The 25,762-nt window shown below is 42.5% G+C and overlaps 1 protein-coding gene across 1 annotated transcript in view; it reads right to left on the bottom strand.

The window, feature by feature from the left end:
- The window catches only part of LOC120064205 (SEC14 domain and spectrin repeat-containing protein 1-like), an 82,347-nt gene that overhangs the window by 5,488 nt on the left and 51,097 nt on the right, over window positions 1–25,762 (bottom strand). Inside the window, exons 7-14 of the mRNA XM_039014604.1 lie at window positions 12,275–12,388; window positions 11,806–11,900; window positions 11,593–11,648; window positions 9,742–9,845; window positions 9,452–9,562; window positions 3,324–3,446; window positions 2,004–2,198; window positions 167–281 (exon numbers count right to left, since the gene is read on the bottom strand). Of these exons, the coding sequence (XP_038870532.1) occupies window positions 167–281; window positions 2,004–2,198; window positions 3,324–3,446; window positions 9,452–9,562; window positions 9,742–9,845; window positions 11,593–11,648; window positions 11,806–11,900; window positions 12,275–12,388 (913 nt within the window). The remainder of the gene's footprint in view (window positions 1–166; window positions 282–2,003; window positions 2,199–3,323; window positions 3,447–9,451; window positions 9,563–9,741; window positions 9,846–11,592; window positions 11,649–11,805; window positions 11,901–12,274; window positions 12,389–25,762) is intronic.

Genomic DNA, 25,762 nt, shown 5'->3' with positions numbered 1-25,762 from the left:
ATGTAAAATATTATTCTTGCAGTTATCCATTAGAAAAAATACAAGAAGAGGGGATATATTTAAGACGGTCAATGTTTCAGCACAAATACCTTTCTCAAGATCAGTCTTTTTATTCTACTCTGCAGTTATCAATTGAAGGCTTGGTATCATATAACAAAAAAATTACCAACGCTCTTGAGTTTCTCCTCGAGGTGTTTGAGTGTTTGTTGGATAGCAGCCCCGTCAGCAGGCGCCACATCGGCACAGAGCATGCCCAGTAGACCATCCAGTTGCTGGGACAGCTGGGAGGGTAAACTGAGGCATTATTACAAAGCCAACAAAGAGCTCTAGGCCAAACAATTAGTAGTCTATACTACACTGAACAAAAATACAAACACAACATGTAAAGTGTTGGTCCCATGCTTCATGATCTGCAATAAAAGATATCAGAAATGTTCCATATGCACAAAAAGCTTATTTTTTTTTTTTTTTAAATGCACAAACTTGTTTCCATCCCTGTTAGTGAGCATTTCTCCTTTGCCAAGCTAATCCATCCATCTGTCAGTTGTGGCATATCAAGAAGCTGATTAAACAGCACGATTATTACACAGGTGCACCTTGTGTTGGGTACAATAAAGGGCCACTTTAAAATGTGAAATAAAATGTCACTCTAAAACACAATGCCAAAGATGTCTCAAATTGAGGGAGTGTGCAATTGGCATGCTGACTGTAGGAATGCCACCATAGCTGTTGCCAGATAATTGAATGTTCATTTCTGTACCATTAGCCGCCTCCAACATCATTTTTGAGAATTTGGCAGTACATCCAACCAGCCTCACAACCGCAGACCACATGTAACTATGCCAGCCCAGGACCTCCACATCTGGCTTCTTCACCTGGATCGTCTGAGACCAGCCACCTGGACAGCTGATGAATCTGTGGGTTTGCACAACTGAAGAATGTTGACCTGAATGCAGTTCGGCATCGCAACAGACTTCAGTGGGCAAATGCTCACCCTCGATGGCCACTGGCACGCTGGAGAAGTGTGCTCTTCACAGATGAATTCCGGTTCCAACTGTACTGGGCAGATGGCAGGTGATGTGTGGCGAGCGGTTTGCTGATGTCAACATTGTGAACGGAGTGCCTCATGGTGGGTTAAGCTACGGACAACGAACATAAGCCATGGACAACGAACACGATTGCATTTTATCAATGGCAATTTGAATGCACAGAGATACCGTTACGAGATCCTGAGGCCCATTGTCATGCCATTCATCCACCGCCATCACCTCATGTTTCAGCATGATAATGCACAGCCCCATGTCGCAAGGATCCGTACACAATTCCTGGAAGCTGAAAATGTCCCAGTTCTTCCATACTCATGAGACATGTCACCCATTGAGCGTGTTTGGGTATGCTCTGGATCAACGTGTATGACAGCGTGTTCCAGTTCCCACCTATATCCAGCAACTTCACACAGCCATTGAAGTGGAGTGGGACAACATTCCATAGGCCACAATCAATAGCCTGATCAACTCGCATGAGGCAAATGGTGGTCATACCAGATACTGATTGGCTTTCTGATCCACACCCCTACCTTTTTTTCCCAGGTATCTGTGACCAACAGATGCATATCTGTATTCCCAGTCATGTGAAATCCATAGATTAAGGCCTAATTAATTTATTTCAATTGACTGATTTCTTTATATGAACTGTAACTCAGTAAAATCTTTGAAATTGTATTTTTTTCAGTATATTATGACCCCCATCCCTTCAACCCTAGGCACGTATGTAGATCAGATGACTGGATAAGTGTAAGCAATATGGGTGGTTGTAGCTCCATCTTGCCCTCTGATTGTGGCCATATTGCGTACACCTATCAAATCCTCAAAGATCTACACAAGGGCCTATGGACCAGGCCTAGGGATTGACTTTGTGATTTAGAGTAGGAGTCACTGTAGTTCTTGTTCTTGGCTTTATACGTATTTTGTAATGATCCATTCCAATCAATCAATGATACATACGTCCTGTGCTGTGCCGTGGAACTCGTGTGCTGACTGCAGTACGTTCTGTCTGGACTCCAGTTGGCTGGCCTGTCTGTAACAGACATCACTGAGCTGCTGCTGAAGACCCTTTAACTCCACTAGGTCCTCCTCGTCTCCAGCACTCAGCAACGCTGCTATCTGCTGGTTCAGCTCTACGTATACTGCAAACCACTCCTGTAAATACACAACCAATAACACATACATTATGATTGGATTTCACAAATTAGAAACACAATTCAGCCACACAAGTTACACAATGTTTTGCAACTTATTTCCATTGTGGCCCTCTGGCTTTGGCCAGAAAGCAGGAAAACGCTTTCTGATATACACGCCAGTTTATCATAGAGAAGCTCAATACACAGAAGAACCACACACTAAAGATGTTTCTGTATCAAAGCTGTTCAAATTCTGTTCAAACCTACTGTACAGTAATTGAGTTGAACGCTGTAGTGAAGTGTTTTTGTGGTATAGTTATTACCTTGAGAACACTTATACATTTCAGATCAATAGCGCCACCTGCTGAAGGCTCTTGGAGACAACACCACGCCTTAGCCTAACCATCAATCTTTAGTTTTGACCTCACTCTGGCTTTAGCCTTTCATTCCCCTGGCTGGTTCTCTCTGTTTCGGTCACCAGGGCACACTTTGGCCCAGAGCAATGATTCACCAGGGTCTTTTATGTAAACCCAGCCAGGGGAAACATTAGTTACACCCAACAGCTGCAGCTGCTGCAGTCACTTCCTGGCCTGGCCTGTCTGTCCACGACTAAGAGCAGGACAATACTACATCCAGGGAGGAAAAGTTAAGGGCAAGCTCTAATTTGTGCTTCAAACTCTCTATCTGTCTGTTTTGTAAGTGAAATCAAACAAGCTTTTTCCAGATGTACACACTGTACCTTATTTACTTAACTTGTTTGTCCCCCATATTTTTTGTCTAGTAGTGCTTTATCTGTGCTCCTCAGACCAGAGATTAATGATCTATAAAAAGCAGTTACAGTACAGTACATCTCCTGGCAGCTAACAGACTCTTCCTAACAATCCAAACTCATAATCATATTCGGTGACCTAATTATTGGGATCTTCAAGATGCTCCAAAGACAAGTGCTTCTTCTGCAGAGAGAGAGAAAGCAAGAAAGAGAGGCACACACAGAACTAGCAGCTATCTCCCCACCTCTTCTCATCTCTGTAATTATGAACATTGAACAAGGAGTGATGTAATAAAGTTGTGCTGTTGGCAAGCTGTGTCGTGTTGTGTTTGTAGTTTTGTGTCTGTAGTGTGTGTTGTGTTATTCTGTCCTTACGCTGTGCTGGCTCTCTATCTCCTCATGTTTCTGCTGCAGGGCCTGGGAGGCCCTGATGGAATCTCCGATCCCCCACTGTGTCCGGAGCTGCTCTGTGCCAGGCCCCTCCAGCCAATTCACAACCTGCATAGCAACAAGGAAGAGAAAGACACCATTAACACACGCTTCATGACTCACAGACACACACCCCAGGACCAACCAATCAAATACCTTCCAGGCATCTGTGAGGTCGATGATTGGACACAATCATTAACAAATGCTTTATCACTTCCCCCCCAGGCCCACCAATCAAATACCTTCAGGTATCTGTGAGGTCTCTTACTGGTTGGAACACATTTAAATCAGTGTGGGATTGGGTTAAATGGGGTACTTGTTTGTTTCGGTTAAAATGGGGTACTTAAAACCAGAAGGTATAATCACTATAAAGCATGTATGAACATTTATAATGTCTTATAATGAGACAAATAGTGTACCATGTGTCAGCACAAAACAAGGTTTTGCCAGGTTACCTATAAAGTAAATATTGATTAGGGAATATCGAAAAACATGATCATTCAACATCTGGTTCAAATATATTAAAGCAGCATTTAGAGAGGATCAATAAGAGGTGTTTAGAATCCACTGAACTGTGTAAGAGGGGTGATGAAATGGTTCAGTGTGTTGAGTTTGATAGAGCGGTTTTCTTCTGCATCAGCTTTTAGCTTGGTGAGGCAATTCTACCGCCTGTCTCCTACAGAGCTTGGAGCAATACAGCTTACAAACTACTCCCCCACTCACTACACAGCATCTTTACTCCCAGCAGATAAGAACTAGGCCAAACTCCCCAAGCCAAACTAATCCTACTGCTGCCTAGGAACATACAATACCCCAGGAACTAGCCACACTGGGAGACACATTTAAAATGGAAGACATTGAATACACGGAGCAGGGTGAGGGGAAAATCGCATTAAAACACCATTTAGATGTATTTTCGGAAGGGCTGTGGTCACCACAGTATTGGGGAGCTATTTCATAGTTTTTTCACATGTATATTATTTTCCTATTTCAATCTTATAGCAGCCCTATGCTTGGCGTGACTGTAATGGGAAGTAAGAGCAGACCATCTGATATGCCCCTAAATATTTTGATATGCAAACTGGAATAAAAATGTAAGCGGACCAGTGCTTCTATAGTGAAACAAATCTCGCACCTGTGCAGTTTGCGAGTGATGTTGTTAGGCTACATTGTGTCGTTGTTTCTTCTTCAGAGCACACTGGTGAGCAACATCCTTTCACTTCACGAGAGAACCACGAGTTCTTCACCTTAAGCACTGTATCCACAAAAATGTTTACGATCTGAATGATGATGATGATTATGGTGAAGGGGGTGATTGAATTTAAAATATTCAATGGAGGTTGGCAACTATGTTTGGCCTCCAGCCAATTTGTTCCTGATCTTGTAGCTAGTTGGTGGTCCAGAACATAATTAGCCGATTAGCAAATAGCCTATATACCAGCCCAATTCATAGTCCTACACTATACATTTAACCCATGTGTATAGCTGTATAGTGAGAGGGATACAATCTGTTTAGATGCCGTGAAAACATTTCATAGTAGGCTTATAGTAGTAGGCCTATACATTTTTTTTCATACAAACCTTCAGAACATACAGTGCAAAACTTGAAAGAACTTGTGGTTCTCACGGTCAAGCGAAACGACAAAATCATACAATATATCACCAGTGCCCTCTGAAGAGGAAACAACGACATGTATTCTAACAAACGGCAGCGTTATGACGGGACCCAGGACAGAGTTTGGGAAATCCTGATCTAGGGTGTAATCATTAGTCCAACAGTTGCAAATGAAAGTTTCTGTTGGACAAATTTAGGTACAGTGGCAAGAAAAAGTATGTGAACTCTTTGGAATTACCTGGATTTCTGCATAAATTGGTTATAACATTTGATCTGATCTTCATCTAAGTCACAACAATAGACAAACACAGTCTGCTTAAACTAATAACACACAAACAATTATACGTTTTCATGTCTTTATTGAACACACAGTGTAAACGTTCACAGTGCAGGGTGGAAAAAGTATGTGAACCCTTGGATTTAATAACTGGTTGACCCTCTTTTGGCAGCAATAAACTCAACCAAACCTTTTCTGAAGTTGCGGATCAGCAAAGCAGCCCCAAACCATGATGCTCCCTCCACCAGACTTTACAGTTGGGATGAGGTTTTGATGTTGGTGTGCTGTGCCTTTTTTTCTCCACACATAGTGTTGTGTGTTCCTTTCAAACAACTCAACTTTATTTTTTTTATCTGTGCACAGAATGTTTTGCCAAAAGCGCTGTGGAACATCCAGGTGCACATTTGCGAACTTCAGACATGCAGCAATGTTTTTTTTTGGACAGTGGCTTCTTCCGTTGTGTCCTCCCATGAACACCATTCTTGTTTAGTGTTTTATGTATCGTAGACTCGTCAAAAGGGATGTCAGCATGTTCCAGAGATTTCTGTAAGGCTTTAGCTGACACTCTAGGATTCTTCTTAACCTCATTGAGCATTCTGCAATGTGCACTTGCAGTCATCCTTTCAGGATGGCCACTCCTAGGGAGAGTAGCAAAAGTGCTGAACTTTCTCCATTTAAAGACAATATGTCGTACTGTGAACTGATGAACATCAAGACTTTTAGAGATACTTGTGTAACCCTTTCCAGCTTGATGCAAGTCAACAATTCTTAATCTTAGGTCTTCTGAGATATCTTTGGTTCGAGGCTTGGTTCACATCAGGCAATGCTTCTTGTGAATAGCAAACTCAAATGTTGTGAGTGTTTTTTATAGGGCAGGACAGCAATAACCAACATCTCCAATCTCGTCTCATTGATTGGACTACAGGTTAGCTGACTCCTGACTCCAATTAGCTTTTGGAAAAGTCATTAGCCTAGGGGTTCACATACTTTTCCCAACCTAATGTTTAAAAGATGTATTCAATATAGACAAGAAAAATACAATAATTTGTGTGTTATTAGTTTAAGCACACTGTGGTTGTCTATTGTTGTGACTAAGATGAAGATCAGATCAAATGTTATGACTAATTTATGCAGAAATCCAGGTAATTCCAAAGGGTTCACATACTTTTTCTTGCCACTGTATGTTTATCCCTGTTTTGTTCCGTTTGCTTCCATTTAAGAAAAGTTTTTCAACAGAATCGGCAGAATGAATACACCCCTGATCACACGCAAAGAGTTTACTTTCATAGCAGCCACATAAAAACAGCATGATCCCTTTGCTCGTTGTATATATAGTTCTATCTCGCAACAATCTACGTGCTCTCCTCCTCTCAACTTTTCACTTGTGGACTTCAGTGCACAACACATCAGCTGTCTGTGGCCAGCGAAAAAACCTTTCCTAGCCAAACCTTCATATAATGACCTCTGACTGCTACACACATCCTACATTGTTGTCACGTCATAGTCAACTAAAACTACTAGAATTAACGCATTAGTAAACCCGCTAAAATCATGCAGTACAGTGTACAATCAGAATGCAGTTTAGCAGTTACACCCAGAGGGCAATAAATTAATAAAACCAAAAGCTTACCTTGACTTGGAAGAGTTCCAGTGTTGGATAGCCAGAGCCAGCTAGCTAACATAGCATATCTCTCTGTTTGAGCCGGCTGTTTGGGTAGGCTAAACTAGCTAGCTGCATTTGCTAGCTAAGTGAAAGTGAAAGTTTAAAAAAAATACAACCAAATATAGCTATCTCTCTCTCTCTCTTGCTTCTTCTTAATTTTGGAAGACATACATTTTTTCAAAAACTGTTCAACTATTGTCTTTCTCTCTCTTTGAGTCAACTACTCACCACATTTTATAAAGTGCTAGCTAGCTCTAGCTTATGCTTTTAGTACCAGATTCATTCTCTGATCCTTTGATTGGGTGGACAACGTGTCAGTTCATGCTGCAAGAGTTCTGCTAAGCTGGAGGACGTCCTCCCAAAGCTGTCATAATTACTGTGTAAGTCTGGAAGGGGGTTGAGAACCATGAGCCTCCTAGGTTTTGTATTGAAATCATTGTACCCAGAGGAGTACAGAAGCTATCTGTCCTCCAGCTACACCATGGTGCTACCCTACAGTGCTGCTGAGGCTACTGTAGACCTTCATTGCAAAACAAATTAATAAATTATTTGGTGACGGGAATACATTTTGAAAAGTTTTATCTAAAAAGGCTGAATTTTTAAACGTTTCACTATTTTTATTTTTATGATATTCACTGAGGAGGATGGTCCTTCCCTTCCTCTGAGGAGCCTCCACTGGTTGCTATAAGATGTAAATCGGAAGATAATGGACCTGTGAAAAAAATATAAAATAGCTCCCCACTACCATGACATATATATATTTAATGTATTAATTGAATGGTGACCACAGCCCTTTCAAAAATACATTTAAATTGTGTTTTTTTCCACCCTTCTCCATGTATTCAATGTTTTACTTCCAGGCTATTATGACGAATCTGGCAGTTCCTTCTCTATATGTTCCTAGACTCCTGCCTACTGAACAACATCTTCATTACCATAGCAACAGACAGCTCATCCCCTTAGAATCTAGAATCTGTCAAATCTAAAATAGAATCCATTCCATGGAACACATCTCATCATCTGCTCACTTCCTCATTGGTACAGTTTTATCATCCAATCTGCTTTGCACAGTAAAACATTCAAAATTGTCCTGCTTTGCACTGTAAAACATTCAAAATTGTTCTGCTTTGCACAGTAAAACATTCAAAATTGTCCTGCTTTGCACTGTAAAACATTCAAAATTGTTCTGCTTTGCACAGTAAAACATTCAAAATTGTTCTGCTTTGCACAGTAAAACATTCAAAATTGTTCTGCTTTGCACAGTAAAACATTCAAAATTGTTCTGCTTTGCACTGTAAAACATTCAAAATTGTTCTGCTTTGCACTGTAAAACATTCAAAATTGTTCTGCTTTGCACTGTAAAACATTCAAAATTGTATCGCTGAGGCACCAGGCCTATCTACAGGGGGTAGGCTACATTGAGAAGACTCATAAGAACATAGGTCTAATGGTCAGTTGCAAATGAAATGGTACTTCTGTCAGAGAAATATGTGATTGGGGGTTCAGTGACCAAAAAAGGTTGAGAACCACTGTTTTAGATGCTAAAGTAGAGTTCAATCTATTGGCCAATGGGAGAAAAGGCGTTTTCCCTTCATGGTTACAGACAGGAAATTAGGTAGTGCCAAGGAAGAAGTGTGCTGGGATGAAGGCCATGTGTGCTGAGGGTGTGTGTGTGTGTGTGTGTGTGTGTGTGTGTGTGTGTGTGTGTGTGTGTGTGTGTGTGTGTGTGTGTGTGTGTGTGGCCATGTGAGCTGAGGGTGTGTGTGTGTGTGTGTGTGTGTGTGTGTGTGTGTGTGTGTGTGTGTGTGTGTGTGTGTGTGTGTGTGTGTGTGTGTGTGTGTGTGTAGCCATGTGTGCCGACTGATGAGTAACCCTGCCAGAGACTAGAAGTCAACAGCCTTTGGGAAGTTAGCTTTTCCATCCAGTGGTATGTAACGCTGACTTTGGAACGAGAAGACCTAACCGAAAAGGTTTTAATATGAGTTGGTTACAGGGACAGTCAGACAATTTATCACCAGGGTCTGGCTTTGAATACACTGAAGGCAAGGCTTCAATTGAAAATTAAGTTCCACTGAAGCATCACATTCCCTAGTTCCTGAGAATTACAACTACTGGGTCTTTCTCTGGATGTCTGGTGAACTAATCCTCATGAAATCCTGTGTGTGTGTATAGCTTTTTAACCTCTCTGAAACAAAGTGCAAAAGACAATGGAAAAAAGAGCAGCCCTTTTCTACACTTGTCTCCCTCAGTCTGGTCACTGGTCTGCTGTTGTTGATGGCATTGGGCCTAAGTCAAGGCAGTGCGATGTCTGAAATATCCGTTTGTTTGAATCCTGGCCTCAGTCTTTCACTACGCTGGTGTTTTGGATCCATTAGGGCAGTGTGTGTAGGCTTGTCAGTGGGCTGGTGTTGACGACGTCATAGTGTGTGTGTGCAGTGTGTGAACAGTGTGTGTTTTCGCATCTCTGTGCGTGCATGTGTGTGTGTGTGATGTGATATAGGGCAGTGTGTGTGCAGTACCTGCATGACCTTGGTCTGTATATCCTCCAGCTGGGATCGTTTGCTGCGTTGACGACACACCTCCTGGTACTTGGTGTATTGTTCTCTGAGGGAGTCCAGCAGTTTCATGACCTGAAATAATTGAAAATTTACTTACCTTGCATATAGTCTTTGTATTTATTGTATATCGTATTTGTATGTTATGTGTGAATTTTGCTGTTATATGTTTACTATATATTTTTACATCTTATCTGAATTGACACAACTGAAGTTCCTTCTGGGAAATAAAAAGTGATTCTATTCCATTGTACCTGTGGCTGGGCCAGTAGCTCGTCATCCATGGGGGACCAGGCCACACCACCTCCCTCTGCACCGTTAAACCGCCGCTGCTGCAGCTCCGACAGCAACTCATGGCCTGGAGGGGAGAGAGGTGCGGATGATCAGAGGGGGAATGGTAGTGACAGGGGGAGAGATAATGAATGACAGAGAGAGAGAGGGAGGGAGGAGATAAAGGGGTAAGAGTGGGAGAAAGAGAGCAGGAGAGAGAGATGGGGGAGAGAGAGAGAGAAAGAGAGGGGGGGGCGTGGTAGTGGCTGCAGAGACAAAATGTTGCTGCAATTCTATACATTTTGCCATGGGACAGAGAGAACATTTTAATGTTTTAAAGCTAGTTTCCTGCAATTCTACACATTTTGCCATGGGGCTGAGAGAACATTTTCAGTTTTAAAACAAATGTCCTTAAATGATACACATTTTGCCATGGCTTATGCCTTGTTCTTATGCTATCTAAGTGACTCAAACATTATCACAAAATCAATCGGGGCCCCATGCCATGACATTTTTTGAATTTTAGATTCTCCCTGACTGTCTAGTTTTTATTTTGGTCGTTTTTAATCGTTTAGGTTTATTATCCCGATTTATTTTTTCCAATCTTAACTTAATTGAATTAATTTTTATTTTTTTGTGGCGGCCACGATTTACCCCCTGTTGCTAAATGTATATATGGAGTGTGTACAATGTGTACGACAAGCAGCACATCCTTAATTGTCATCCATTAAGTTACAAAATACATATCAGATGTACATTGTTGTCGAGGAGTACTTCAGGAGAAAAATTGATATTCATTTATTCATAATACCAACATCAACAACATCCCAACCAGTGAAATATTACATCGGAAAGCCTTCCAAGTCCTTTCCTTGACAAAGGCACACAACAAATAGGACAGAGAATTCTTCTCATATCATATACATGCTCTTATTCTATCTCATGCTGTATCCCCTAGCCTCTCTGTTGTGCCTGTAACAACACAACTACACAAACAAGCCCTTTCCGTATTCATTATGAATGGCATTCACTCAGAGATAGAGAGAAAGAAAGAGAGAGAGAGAGAGAGCGCACGCTTGGCATTTGCTCAGAGAGAGAGAGAGAAAGAGAACAGATTGTACCCTATTCTCTATATAATGCACAATGTTTGAAAAGGGCCCATAGGTTTCTGGTCAAAAGTAGTGCACTATGTAGAGAATAGGGTGCCATTTAGGACCCATCCAGAGTGATTTCTTCTGTGGCAAGCACAGTACCAAAGACACGTTGAGCTGACTGTCCATTCCACAACCCCCAGACAAAGCTCCTTTCATTGGGCCAGCTCTGCTATGTGCTGGCCTTCCAGGGCTGCGTCCAATATGGCACCTTATTCCCTTTATAGTGCACCTATGGGTCCTGGTCAAAAGTACTGCACTATAAAGGGAATAAGGTGCTATTTGGGACTAGCCCAGCTCTGGCCTCCCACTCTCTACCAGAGCTGCCTCAGTAAATATTTTCATTGTAGTAAAACCATTCAAGTAACGCACTACTCACCACTAGACCTGAAACCGCACCCTAGATTGCAATACTTTTCAACAGGGCCATAGGGAATAGACTGCCATTTGGGACGTACCCTAAGAGTCAGTTTACTGAAGGTTTTAGCCAAGTGGAAACGTGTTGTCTGCTGGCGGCGTGCACGGCTAACCATGGTGGTTAACATTCTAGCTTCAAATCATCCCTGTATCGCATCCCATTAAACTTAACAGAGCCCAACCTGGTTTAGAACCACACAGCACTACTTGCTTGGCTACTGGTATTGAGAAGTTTGCATAAAGATTTGACAAAAGTAGAATAATTACCAGTTTGTAGAACTGTTTCAGGATCCAATGATGGTAGGAAGTTACAATCTGGTGGCCTGGGAGAAAGATAAGAAAGCAATGTCTTTACTGGCCTAAATAAACATGTCATAAACAATATAATGTGCTGCAATTCCACTGCCACAAACAATTCCTAAATCATTGGGCACTTTTAAAGAAAACAAATAAATGTCAACATGTTGGTCAAATAAATACCTTTCTTTGTCCAACTGGCTGCTTTTCTCACTGTCATTGATGACCAGCAGCTCATCTAGAAGGGATGTGGACTCCTTGGTAAACTTTTCAAAGACCTGAGAAGGAAAACACTTTTGTAAGTTGTGTGTCATACAAAACATAATGCACATATGGACACAGGCAGAGATGAACTCAATTTGAACTTGCCTTCCTCAAACTATGAGGCTGATTTTGACATACAAGATACAATATACTTTATTGCCACACAACCAAGGTTGGTTGTTTGCATGTGTCTGTATTGTTATGGTGTTGATGTAAACATTGGTAATATGTACATTAACTTTATAAGCAAGTAATCTGTCAAATCATAAACGTCTTTGATCTCATCCCAAGCCATTATTATCCGAGTTGCAAATCATTTCCAAATCATTTGGTGCTTTAAACAGTAATTGTACAGTCACATTGGGGATGTATTGCAATGGCGGCTTACCAGTCTTTTGTTCACCCAGTCTATGTGATCGTACACCAGACTTCCTCCAAACTCATCAGTAAGCTGACAGGGCTCGATGTAGCGTGTGAGCTTATTGGCAGATACCAGAATGACCTGGAACAGAGGAGTGGGAGAAAGTATTATTTTATTTATAATCATTTTGTCTTTTTTTTCTTCACATTTTCAAAGAGTACATTTATATTTTCCAACAGGGCTATACATTTGGGTGATGTTTTTTTCTCGCCTGAGCTGAGTAGCCTTGTTTCACTGCCAAAAATAAAATTAAACCATCTAGTGTTCAGCGAAATAACAACACAATGTCAACTACAGGTAGCCTAGTCAAATAATTAACATCCAATAACATTAACCGTTACTCTCTCGCGGGAAACCTTCACTCTTGTGCAGACATTTAGAAACGAAACATGATCATTTGAAAAATAAGCCATGGGAGTTTTTTGAGCGAGAATAAAGACAACTTTTGAGTAGTAAGACATGTTTAAAAGCAACAGATATCATTAATAAGAAGGGGCTAGAAGCGTCTTATATGGTGAGCTACTGAGTGGCTTGGACAGGCAAGCCCCATACTATTGTGGAGGACTTCATTCTTCCTGCTGCTGCGGATATGGCTAGCACAATGCTGGGGGAAAAGGCCCAAAAAACTACACAGACAATGCCTTCATCAAACAACACTGTTTCACGACGCATCAATGAATTGGCAGGAGATGTTTGGAAACAATTACTGCTCCGCATATAAGCCAGTGAATTACATGCGTTACAGATGGATGAGTTAACAGACGTGGTGGGCCTGGCACAGCCCCTGGTATATGTCCGTTACGTTTATGGGGGGTCAATTAAGGAAGACATCCTCTTCTGCAAACCACTGGAAACCAGGACAACATGAGAGGATATGTTTTAAGTACTGGACAGCTTTGTGACATCAAATGGACTTTGGTGGTCAAGATGTGTCGGTATCTGTACTGATGGCGCAAAAGCCATGACAGGGAGACATAGTGGAGTGGTAACGTGTGTGCAAGCAGTTGCTCCCCAACGCCACTTGAGTACACTGCAGCATCCACGGGAGGCTCTTACTGCCAAGGGAATGCCTGACAGCTTGAAAGACGTTTCGGACACTACAGTGAAAATGGTTAACTTTGTTAAAGCAAGACCACTGTACTCTTTTTTTTTTTTTTTTTTGTTGAAAACTCTGTTTATTAAGTTTTACACACACACACACACACACACACACACACACACACACACACACACACACACACACACACACACACACACACACACACACACACACACACACACACACACACACACACACACAAGACAACACAAAGCAATATAAATAATATACTCAACTAGAAAAAAAACAAATAATACGTTTAAAAAAAAATAGCTTTAAAGATACCATACTTTAGACAAGTTAAACACACCAGGCAGAAGGCTACAAAGGTTAAAGGGCAATCTATAGTACAGGGACAGAGCAAACACCTCACCATTGTTCCTGTAAACAGTCAAGGGATGGGGTGGAGAAATGCAACCACTAAGTCACAGGGGGGACCATCCACTGGACCAAAAATAAAAAGCTTACAATGCTTTAAAATAAAAAATGAATAATAATCGTTTTATGTAGGCGTGAACAGCATTTTTAAATAAAAATAACTGGGAAAAACAAGCTCACATTTTAGTCCCTGCCCGGGCAAGATGAACAAGGCATCCGCAGGTCACAATCAATAAGCACATCAACCTCTGCTAGAGCAACAATGTTTTCCTGAAACAAATTTGAATATTTCCTTGTCACTTTAACTCCCAAGTAGGTGAATTGATCCCGGACAATCCTAAACTGAGAACTTGTAAAAGAGCACTTTAAAGCAGCCTTGTTTACAGGAAAAAGCTCACTCTTGCCTAGATTCAGCTTGTACCCTGAGATTGATCCAAACTTTTTAAGAACAGATAAGGCGCGTGGCAATGAGGTATCAGGGTTAGAGATAAACAAAAGGAGGTCGTCCGCATATAGCGAGACTTTCTGCTCTAAGCCCGTCCTGATTATTCCTTGAATGGCATCATTAGAGCGTAGTGCAATGGCGAGAGGCTCGATTGCCAAAGCAAACAGGGGGAGAGTGGACAACCCTGTCTGGATCCGCAGTGCAAGGGAAAATAGTCAGAAGTTGTTAGTCTGTACCGAAGCCATTGGGGAAAAATAAAGAATCTTTATCCACGCAATGAATTTGGGGCCAAAGCCAAATCTATAAAGGGCAGCTGTTAGGTAATCCCACTCAACGCGGTCAAACGCTTTTTCCGCATCAAGTGAGACCACCACCTCCGGGTCCTCCGGCGCTGGGGAGTACAGTATATTCATAAGGCGCCTAATATTGAAAAACAAATGCCTATTTCTCACAAAGCCAGTCTGGTTAGAGTGTATTACTTGGTGCAGCGAGCCTTCCATACGGATGGCTAAAAGCTTGGCTATGATTTTGTAATCACAGTTTAAAAGCGAGATTGAGCGATAGGATCCACATTCCAGGGGGTCTTTGTTTTTCTTTAATAGTAATGAGATTGAAGCCTGATAAAGACTAGGCGGTAGCTTTGAGGTATTAAGGCACTCTGCAAATAGTCGAGACAAAAATGGGCAAAGCAGACCAGAAAACGTCCTGTAAAATTCGGTTGGAAAACCGTCCGGACCCGGTGATTTACCACTTTTCATTGCGGACACTGCTGTTGCAATCTCCTCAGGTGTAAATTCTTCTTCTAGCCAGTCATGGGAGTCTGTATCAATTGAAGGCATATTCAGGCCATTAAAGAAGGAATCAATTAGCAAAGGGTCTTGAGGAGATTTAGAGGTGTATAGCGCAGAGTAAAATTGTTTGAATTGATCATTGATCTCTTTATGTATAACTGTGGTGGCACCAGACGGGGTCCTTATTTGTGGGATTAAACGTGAGGCCTCAGATTTACGGATCTGATGTGCAAGGAGTTTACTGGCCTTGTCGCCTTGTTCATACACTCTGTACCGAGCTCGCAAGAGTAACTGTTCAGCTTGCCTGGTAGAAAGCTCATCAAATTCAGATTGGAGTAGTTGGCGCTCTTTATGCAGATCAGAGGAAGGATCCGTAGCATACTTCTCATCCAATGTGGCTATGGACTCGCTCAGGTCCCGAAGTCGCTGAGAGCGAACTCTGTTTTGGTTGGCTGTATAAGAAATAATTTGGCCATGTAGGTATGCTTTGAGACACTCCCATATGGTAGAGCAGGACATACCTGGTGTTGAATTAGTTTCTAGGAATAAGGTGATTTCAGAAGAAATGAAATTGACAAATTCCTTATCTGAGAGTAAAATGGGGTTAAGACGCCATTGATAACACATAGGAGGTCGCTGGGGAAACTCTAGTTCAAGCACTAATGGTGAATGGTCAGAAATAACAATACTCTTGTAAGTACACTGCCAAAGGTTAGACAGAAGTTTTTTGTCCAAAAAGAAGTAATCAATCCGGGAGTATGTTTGATGAACATGAGAATAAAAGGAATACTGTCTATCTGTAGGATGTAGGAAACGCCAGGCCTCAAACATGGCATATTTCTGAAGAAAGGATTGAATAAGTAGGGCACATTTAGATGGGCCTGTAGTTGTTCGTGAGGACTTGTCAAGAACTGGGGACATTTTACAGTTGACATCCCCCCCTAAAATCAACAAATGAGAATCTAAATTGGGTATAGCAGACAAAAAGGAAGAAATGAAACGTGTGTCATCCCAATTGGGAGCATAAACACTAGCCAAAACAAGAGGGGTAGAAAACAGTTTACCGGTTACTATGACGTATCGTCCCTTAGGATCAGCAATAACCTCAGAAGCTACAAAGGGAGTAGCTTTATCAACCAAAATGGCAGCACCTCTTGATTTACTATGAAAGTTAGAGTGGAACACTTGACCAACCCAGTCCCTACGCATCCTAAAATGCTCACCAGTCCTCAAGTGAGGACTTTCTCTTGTAGAAATGCAACATTTGCATTCAAACCCTTTAAGTGTGTCAACACCCTCTTACGCTTCACCGGGTTATTAACCCCTTTGATGTTCCACGAAATGTACTTGATCGCATTATTTCGGCCCCTCTGGGCATTCCCGTTATACAACCCTGTCATTAGAGCATAGAATGGAAAAGCAATGAGCGCCCAAAAACCCCAGAATAACTTGTCTCAGAGTAATAATGTACAGTGGTAGATGTTTGGAAAAAGTACAGGAAAAAAAACTAAAAAGACAGAATGACAACATTAGAACTGAACAATTCAACCCCCCCCACCACCCACTCCCCCCATCCCAGACAATACCTCCCCAAACGAGGTACAAGCCTAAATAGAACATGTTCTCTTCGCACAGTATGTCTGTGAGAGTGCGGTCTTAAACCTAAACCCACAGTCCCGCTCTTTAAAGTCGCATTTTGTTAGTGGATCAAACAGCAAAAAGAGATAATTATTTTTTTAAATAAAAAAAATAAAAGTGAATCCCTTGTGCAAACGAAATTACAAAAGCACCACTTGTAGATGTATATAATTATAATCCCAGTTTTATAACAGGCATTGAGAGAGAAAATAAATAAAATGTATAAAGGCTCTCAGCCAAAAACCTAATTTGAAGTAAGGAAATCGTAGTAAGACAATCAAAAATAATAATAATAATAATTATTATAATAGTTTTCTAGTTGACACTGAGACAGCTTACAACCAAGACCAAAAAACTATGTGTGCGCAACGTTGAACGTTTGCTGGGCATAAATGACGCTCAAAACTTTTAAAATTGAAGTGAAGACCCCAAAAAACGTGTAGCCTCGGGAAACATTTACTGTTTACTGGGTCAATGCAAACGGATGCAGTAAACAAATAACCAGAAATATTTTGAGTCACTGAGACACTATGTAAACAAACTGAATAGGTGAGCGAGACAGCCTAGAAACACAGGAGTTAAGTAAAACCTTAATACAATGAAATGAAAATGACTGAATGCTTGTAAGGCAAGCACACTAGATGATCAAAACATTAGATCACATCAAATAAGCCTGAATGGGTTCGCCAACTCCCCAACTATACAAGACTAGCATGTTATAACTAAACATAATTGTACCACAGGTGGGTTACTTACTATCCACAGTTCGCAAGCAACAGTTGCTGAACTGTGAGCAAGTTCAAGACTTCTTGATGTGACGTTGAATGTGAGACATAGCCTCATCCGGAGACTCAAATGTGTAGTCTTTACCATCATGAGACAGCCATAAACGGGCCGGGAATCGCAGTCCATACTTCACACCTGGATGGTCCCGAAGTAGTTGTTTGGCCTGTCCGAAAGCTGTGTGCTGCCTGGAAACAGTTGGGGAGTAGTCCTGGTAGATGGAGAAGCTCTGTCCTTGAAAGCTCAGAGTGGTATTGCGGGCTCGTCGGAGAATCTCCATCTTCTCATGGAAAAAGTGCAGTCGAAGAATGATGTCACGGGGCCTCTCCCCATCCCGGGGCTTTGGGCGCAGCGACCGGTGGGTATGATCAATCAGGGGCTTTTCATCCAAGGCAAGAACATCCTTCAGCAGCCCAGAAACTAAATCCGTGGCGCGAGGCATTTCCGCTGCCTCTGGGACTGATACAAGTCTCAGGTTGTTGCGGCGAGAGAATCCCTCTAAACTCACACAGCTCTCCTTCACCTTTTTCAAATCCGCAGCTAGGCGTTTCACGTCAGCCTCCAGGGATGTAGTTAAGTCGGAGACATTTGTAGCGGAGGTCTCCAGGGAGGTAGTTAAGTCGGAGACATTTGTAGCGGAGGTCTCCAGGGAGGTAGTTAAGTCGGAGACATTTGTAGCGGAGGTTTCCAGGGAGGTAGTTAAGTCGGAGACATTTGTAGCGGAGGTCTCCAGGGAGGTAGTTAAGTCGGAGACATTTGTAGCGGAGGTCTCCAGGGAGGTAGTTAAGTCGGAGACATTTGTAGCGGAGGTCTCCAGTGCTGCAATCGTTGTAGTGTGCGACGCTGTTGTTGTTTTGAGTGATGTGATTGCTGGCACCGTCTCGTTCCGCAGGATGGTTAGATCTGCTTTTAAAGTATCAGAAACCTCCTGTATTCGGGCCTCAATCATAGCAACCACCTCCATTTTAATTTCAACTATCTCAGAGCGTAGTAGTTTGATGGCCTTGAGAATGTTCATTTCAGCACCGCCAGGCCAAGCCGCACCCCCGGGTAAAGTGTGAGTCCCCGGGCCCTCAGACTCAGGAGAGGGCAGTGATGAGAGTGGGTCTTGTAGGCCGGGTTTTCTCAAAGTCATGCTTTTGGCCTTATGTTTCGTCGACATGCTGACATTCGGAAGCAAAGTAGTCTTGGTGTTTACGGAAAGGGATCACCAAACTAATATTTGAAAATAAATACGGTTCTGCTGCAAAATTCACATAAACTTTAAGAATACCACGGGAGCAAACGGAAAACACGTCAGTCGCACATGGCGTCCCTCCAATCCCCCAAGACCACTGTACTCTTATGTATCTTCTGCATTATGCAATGATATGGGTAGCAACCATGTGACACTTTTACAACATACAGAAGTGCGCTGGTTGTCAAGGGGCAAAGTATTGATACGTTTTTTTCAATTGAGAGAAGAGCTTAAAGTTTTCTTTACTGACCATGATTTTCACATGTCTGACCGCTTGCATGATGACGAGTTTCTCAAACAACTGGGCTATCTGGGTGATAGCTTCCAACACTCTACTCTGCAAATTGGATGCAGTCAATCACAGTGCCATCCGTTTTGTCACCAAAGCCCCATATACTACCCACCACTGCGACCTGTATGCTCTCGTTGGCTGGTCCTCGCTACATATTCGTCACCAAACCCACTGGCTCCAGGTCATCTATAAGTCTTTGCTAGGTAAAGCTCCGCCTTATCTCAGCTCACTGGTCACCATAGCAACACCCATCTGTAGCACGCGCTCCAGCAGGTATATTTCACTGGTCATCCCCAAAGCCAACACTTCCTTTTGCCTGCCGTTCCTTCCAGTGCTCTGCTGCCAATGACTGGAACGAATTGCAAAAATCACTGAAGTTGGAGACTTATATCTCCCTCACTAACTTTAAGCATCAGCTGTCAGAGCAGCTTACCGATCGCTGCAGCTGTACACAGCCCATCTGTTAAATATTTTTAAATAAAAATAACTGGGAAAAACAAGCTCACATTTTAGTCCCTGCCCGGGCAAGATGAACAAGGCATCCGCAGGTCACAATCAATAAGCACATCAACCTTAATGCCCCCCCCCCCCCCCCCCCCCCCGCCCCAGAAAAAAACACAAAGAAATGCTCATCCAACCCCTAAGGTCACAGGGGGGTCAAATACAGACTTATTTTGGTTTTAATAGGAATGCCATCAGAGGATGGACTGTTTAAAGTAAGACCGGAATGGAGCCCAAGCCTCATTAAACAGTTTGGGGTTCCCACGTGAATTTAATTACATTTTTTCTAGTTTCAGAGAGCACAACACATCTCTCACCCAATATTTATAAGATGGGGGAGCTGCCATCTTCCAGGTCTGTAGTATTAGCCGTCTAGCTAAAAGAGTTGTATAAGCAACAGTGTCCGACTGGATTCTTGACAGGGGGGTACCTATGGGCAGTACTCCAAAAAGGGCTGTAAGGGGAGACGGATCTATAACAGTGTCATATATATCAGAGAAACATTTAAATATTAATTCCCAGAAACCTGACAGTTTATGACAGCCCCAGAACATATGCAACAGTGTGGCTGGTTCCATTTTACATCTGACACAGGTAGGATCAAAATCAGAGAATATTCTTCCAAGTTTGGCCCCAGACCAGTGGATACGGTGAACCACCTTGAATTGAATGAGGCTGTGTCTAGTGCTAAAAGAGAACGAATGCACCCTGTGCAGCACAGATTCCCAGGTGTCTTCCCCAAGTTCCTCCCCCAAATCCTTTTCCCATCGAGTCTTTAAAGCCACCAAAGAAGGGTTCTGTAAGTCATGAATGATTGCATATACATCTGAAATTGCGCCCCTAGGAAGCTTGTTCAGCTCCAAGATGCTCTCTATAGCTGTATTCGCAGGCCTATGGGGAAATTCAGGAGTGTTAACTCTGACAAAGTTCCTAGTCTGGAGGTAGCGGAAAAAGTGGGATTGGGGGAGGTTGAACTTTTCCTGTAGCTGAGCAAAAGAGGCAAATGTATCATCAGAATAATTGGGCTAGTGAGGAGAGGCCTAGTGAGTGCCAGATGCCAAATGCCCCATCATTCAAAGATGGAGGAAATAAAATGTTCTAATTGATTGGGCCTGATAGAGAAAAGCCTCGGAGGCTAAAGGCTAAACGGAACTGATTCCAAATTTTAAGAGACTGTTTGACAATTGGGTTGACACACCTTTTGCCTAGGGACACTGGGAGAGACGAGCACAACACAGAAGAAAGTGCAGCAGGTTTACACGATTTAGACTCCATCTGGACCCAGAGTGGTCTAGGGCCAGTAGGATCAGTCTGCAGCCAGTACAGAAGGGCTCTGAAATTTGCAGCCCAATGGTATGTCTGAAAATTTGGTAGAGCTAAACCCCCCAATGACTTAGGCTTCTGTAAATGTTTTCTACCAATCCGTGGTACCTTGCCATCCCAAATAAAATGCATGAATGTTTGATCCAGTGAAATAAAAAAAGATTTTGGAATAAAAATGGGTAAACATTGAAATAAATATAAAAATTTGGGCAACACACTAATTTTAATGACATTAATCCTTCCGATAAGAGAAAGAGGTAGCGAATTCCAAAAAGTAAAAGATTGTTTCAAACTGTCTGCTAGAGCAACAATGTTTTCCTGAAACAAATTTGAATATTTCCTTGTCACTTTAACTCCCAAGTAGGTGAATTGATCCCGGACAATCCTAAACTGAGAACTTGTAAAAGAGCACTTTAAAGCAGCCTTGTTTACAGGAAAAAGCTCACTCTTGCCTAGATTCAGCTTGTACCCTGAGATTGATCCAAACTTTTTAAGAACAGATAAGGCGCGTGGCAATGAGGTATCAGGGTTAGAGATAAACAAAAGGAGGTCGTCCGCATATAGCGAGACTTTCTGCTCTAAGCCCGTCCTGATTATTCCTTGAATGGCATCATTAGAGCGTAGTGCAATGGCGAGAGGCTCGATTGCCAAAGCAAACAGGGGGAGAGTGGACAACCCTGTCTGGATCCGCGGTGCAAGGGAAAATAGTCAGAAGTTGTTAGTCTGTACCGAAGCCATTGGGGAAAAATAAAGAATCTTTATCCACGCAATGAATTTGGGGCCAAAGCCAAATCTATAAAGGGCAGCTGTTAGGTAATCCCACTCAACGCGGTCAAACGCTTTTTCCGCATCAAGTGAGACCACCACCTCCGGGTCCTCCGGCGCTGGGGAGTACAGTATATTCATAAGGCGCCTAATATTGAAAAACAAATGCCTATTTCTCACAAAGCCAGTCTGGTTAGAGTGTATTACTTGGTGCAGCGAGCCTTCCATACGGATGGCTAAAAGCTTGGCTATGATTTTGTAATCACAGTTTAAAAGCGAGATTGAGCGATAGGATCCACATTCCAGGGGGTCTTTGTTTTTCTTTAATAGTAATGAAATTGAAGCCTGATAAAGACTAGGCGGTAGCTTTGAGGTATTAAGGCACTCTGCAAATAGTCGAGACAAAAATGGGCAAAGCAGACCAGAAAACGTCCTGTAAAATTCGGTTGGAAAACCGTCCGGACCCGGTGATTTACCACTTTTCATTGCGGACACTGCTGTTGCAATCTCCTCAGGTGTAAATTCTTCTTCTAGCCAGTCATGGGAGTCTGTATCAATTGAAGGCATATTCAGGCCATTAAAGAAGGAATCAATTAGCAAAGGGTCTTGAGGAGATTTAGAGGTGTATAGCGCAGAGTAAAATTGTTTGAATTGATCATTGATCTCTTTATGTATAACTGTGGTGGCACCAGACGGGGTCCTTATTTGTGGGATTAAACGTGAGGCCTCAGATTTACGGATCTGATGTGCAAGGAGTTTACTGGCCTTGTCGCCTTGTTCATACACTCTGTACCGAGCTCGCAAGAGTAACTGTTCAGCTTGCCTGGTAGAAAGCTCATCAAATTCAGATTGGAGTAGTTGGCGCTCTTTATGCAGATCAGAGGAAGGATCCGTAGCATACTTCTCATCCAATGTGGCTATGGACTCGCTCAGGTCCCGAAGTCGCTGAGAGCGAACTCTGTTTTGGTTGGCTGTATAAGAAATAATTTGGCCATGTAGGTATGCTTTGAGACACTCCCATATGGTAGAGCAGGACATACCTGGTGTTGAATTAGTTTCTAGGAATAAGGTGATTTCAGAAGAAATGAAATTGACAAATTCCTTATCTGAGAGTAAAATGGGGTTAAGACGCCATTGATAACACATAGGAGGTCGCTGGGGAAACTCTAGTTCAAGCACTAATGGTGAATGGTCAGAAATAACAATACTCTTGTAAGTACACTGCCAAAGGTTAGACAGAAGTTTTTTGTCCAAAAAGAAGTAATCAATCCGGGAGTATGTTTGATGAACATGAGAATAAAAGGAATACTGTCTATCTGTAGGATGTAGGAAACGCCAGGCCTCAAACATGGCATATTTCTGAAGAAAGGATTGAATAAGTAGGGCACATTTAGATGGGCCTGTAGTTGTTCGTGAGGACTTGTCAAGAACTGGGGACATTTTACAGTTGACATCCCCCCCTAAAATCAACAAATGAGAATCTAAATTGGGTATAGCAGACAAAAAGGAAGAAATGAAACGTGTGTCATCCCAATTGGGAGCATAAACACTAGCCAAAACAAGAGGGGTAGAAAACAGTTTACCGGTTACTATGACGTATCGTCCCTTAGGATCAGCAATAACCTCAGAAGCTACAAAGGGAGTAGCTTTATCAACCAAAATGGCAGCACCTCTTGATTTACTATGAAAGTTAGAGTGGAACACTTGACCAACCCAGTCCCTACGCATCCTAAAATGCTCACCAGTCCTCAAGTGAGGACTTTCTCTTGTAGAAATGCAACATTTGCATTCAAACCCTTTAAGTGTGTCAACACCCTCTTACGCTTCACCGGGTTATTAACCCCTTTGATGTTCCACGAAATGTACTTGATCGCATTATTTCGGCCCCTCTGGGCATTCCCGTTATACAACCCTGTCATTAGAGCATAGAATGGAAAAGCAATGAGCGCCCAAAAACCCCAGAATAACTTGTCTCAGAGTAATAATGTACAGTGGTAGATGTTTGGAAAAAGTACAGGAAAAAAAACTAAAAAGACAGAATGACAACATTAGAACTGAACAATTCAACCCCCCCCACCACCCACTCCCCCCATCCCAGACAATACCTCCCCAAACGAGGTACAAGCCTAAATAGAACATGTTCTCTTCGCACAGTATGTCTGTGAGAGTGCGGTCTTAAACCTAAACCCACAGTCCCGCTCTTTAAAGTCGCATTTTGTTAGTGGATCAAACAGCAAAAAGAGATAATTATTTTTTTAAATAAAAAAAATAAAAGTGAATCCCTTGTGCAAACGAAATTACAAAAGCACCACTTGTAGATGTATATAATTATAATCCCAGTTTTATAACAGGCATTGAGAGAGAAAATAAATAAAATGTATAAAGGCTCTCAGCCAAAAACCTAATTTGAAGTAAGGAAATCGTAGTAAGACAATCAAAAATAATAATAATAATAATTATTATAATAGTTTTCTAGTTGACACTGAGACAGCTTACAACCAAGACCAAAAAACTATGTGTGCGCAACGTTGAACGTTTGCTGGGCATAAATGACGCTCAAAACTTTTAAAATTGAAGTGAAGACCCCAAAAAACGTGTAGCCAGTAACATTTACTGTTTACTGGGTCAATGCAAACGGATGCAGTAAACAAATAACCAGAAATATTTTGAGTCACTGAGACACTATGTAAACAAACTGAATAGGTGAGCGAGACAGCCTAGAAACACAGGAGTTAAGTAAAACCTTAATACAATGAAATGAAAATGACTGAATGCTTGTAAGGCAAGCACACTAGATGATCAAAACATTAGATCACATCAAATAAGCCTGAATGGGTTCGCCAACTCCCCAACTATACAAGACTAGCATGTTATAACTAAACATAATTGTACCACAGGTGGGTTACTTACTATCCACAGTTCGCAAGCAACAGTTGCTGAACTGTGAGCAAGTTCAAGACTTCTTGATGTGACGTTGAATGTGAGACATAGCCTCATCCGGAGACTCAAATGTGTAGTCTTTACCATCATGAGACAGCCATAAACGGGCCGGGAATCGCAGTCCATACTTCACACCTGGATGGTCCCGAAGTAGTTGTTTGGCCTGTCCGAAAGCTGTGTGCTGCCTGGAAACAGTTGGGGAGTAGTCCTGGTAGATGGAGAAGCTCTGTCCTTGAAAGCTCAGAGTGGTATTGCGGGCTCGTCGGAGAATCTCCATCTTCTCATGGAAAAAGTGCAGTCGAAGAATGATGTCACGGGGCCTCTCCCCATCCCGGGGCTTTGGGCGCAGCGACCGGTGGGTATGATCAATCAGGGGCTTTTCATCCAAGGCAAGAACATCCTTCAGCAGCCCAGAAACTAAATCCGTGGCGCGAGGCATTTCCGCTGCCTCTGGGACTGATACAAGTCTCAGGTTGTTGCGGCGAGAGAATCCCTCTAAACTCACACAGCTCTCCTTCACCTTTTTCAAATCCGCAGCTAGGCGTTTCACGTCAGCCTCCAGGGATGTAGTTAAGTCGGAGACATTTGTAGCGGAGGTCTCCAGGGAGGTAGTTAAGTCGGAGACATTTGTAGCGGAGGTCTCCAGGGAGGTAGTTAAGTCGGAGACATTTGTAGCGGAGGTTTCCAGGGAGGTAGTTAAGTCGGAGACATTTGTAGCGGAGGTCTCCAGGGAGGTAGTTAAGTCGGAGACATTTGTAGCGGAGGTCTCCAGGGAGGTAGTTAAGTCGGAGACATTTGTAGCGGAGGTCTCCAGTGCTGCAATCGTTGTAGTGTGCGACGCTGTTGTTGTTTTGAGTGATGTGATTGCTGGCACCGTCTCGTTCCGCAGGATGGTTAGATCTGCTTTTAAAGTATCAGAAACCTCCTGTATTCGGGCCTCAATCATAGCAACCACCTCCATTTTAATTTCAACTATCTCAGAGCGTAGTAGTTTGATGGCCTTGAGAATGTTCATTTCAGCACCGCCAGGCCAAGCCGCACCCCCGGGTAAAGTGTGAGTCCCCGGGCCCTCAGACTCAGGAGAGGGCAGTGATGAGAGTGGGTCTTGTAGGCCGGGTTTTCTCAAAGTCATGCTTTTGGCCTTATGTTTCGTCGACATGCTGACATTCGGAAGCAAAGTAGTCTTGGTGTTTACGGAAAGGGATCACCAAACTAATATTTGAAAATAAATACGGTTCTGCTGCAAAATTCACATAAACTTTA

Source organism: Salvelinus namaycush, chromosome 19 (assembly GCF_016432855.1).
Source record: "Salvelinus namaycush isolate Seneca chromosome 19, SaNama_1.0, whole genome shotgun sequence".
NCBI lineage: Eukaryota > Metazoa > Chordata > Actinopteri > Salmoniformes > Salmonidae > Salvelinus > Salvelinus namaycush.
This window is presented reverse-complemented; position numbering and strand designations above follow the sequence as displayed.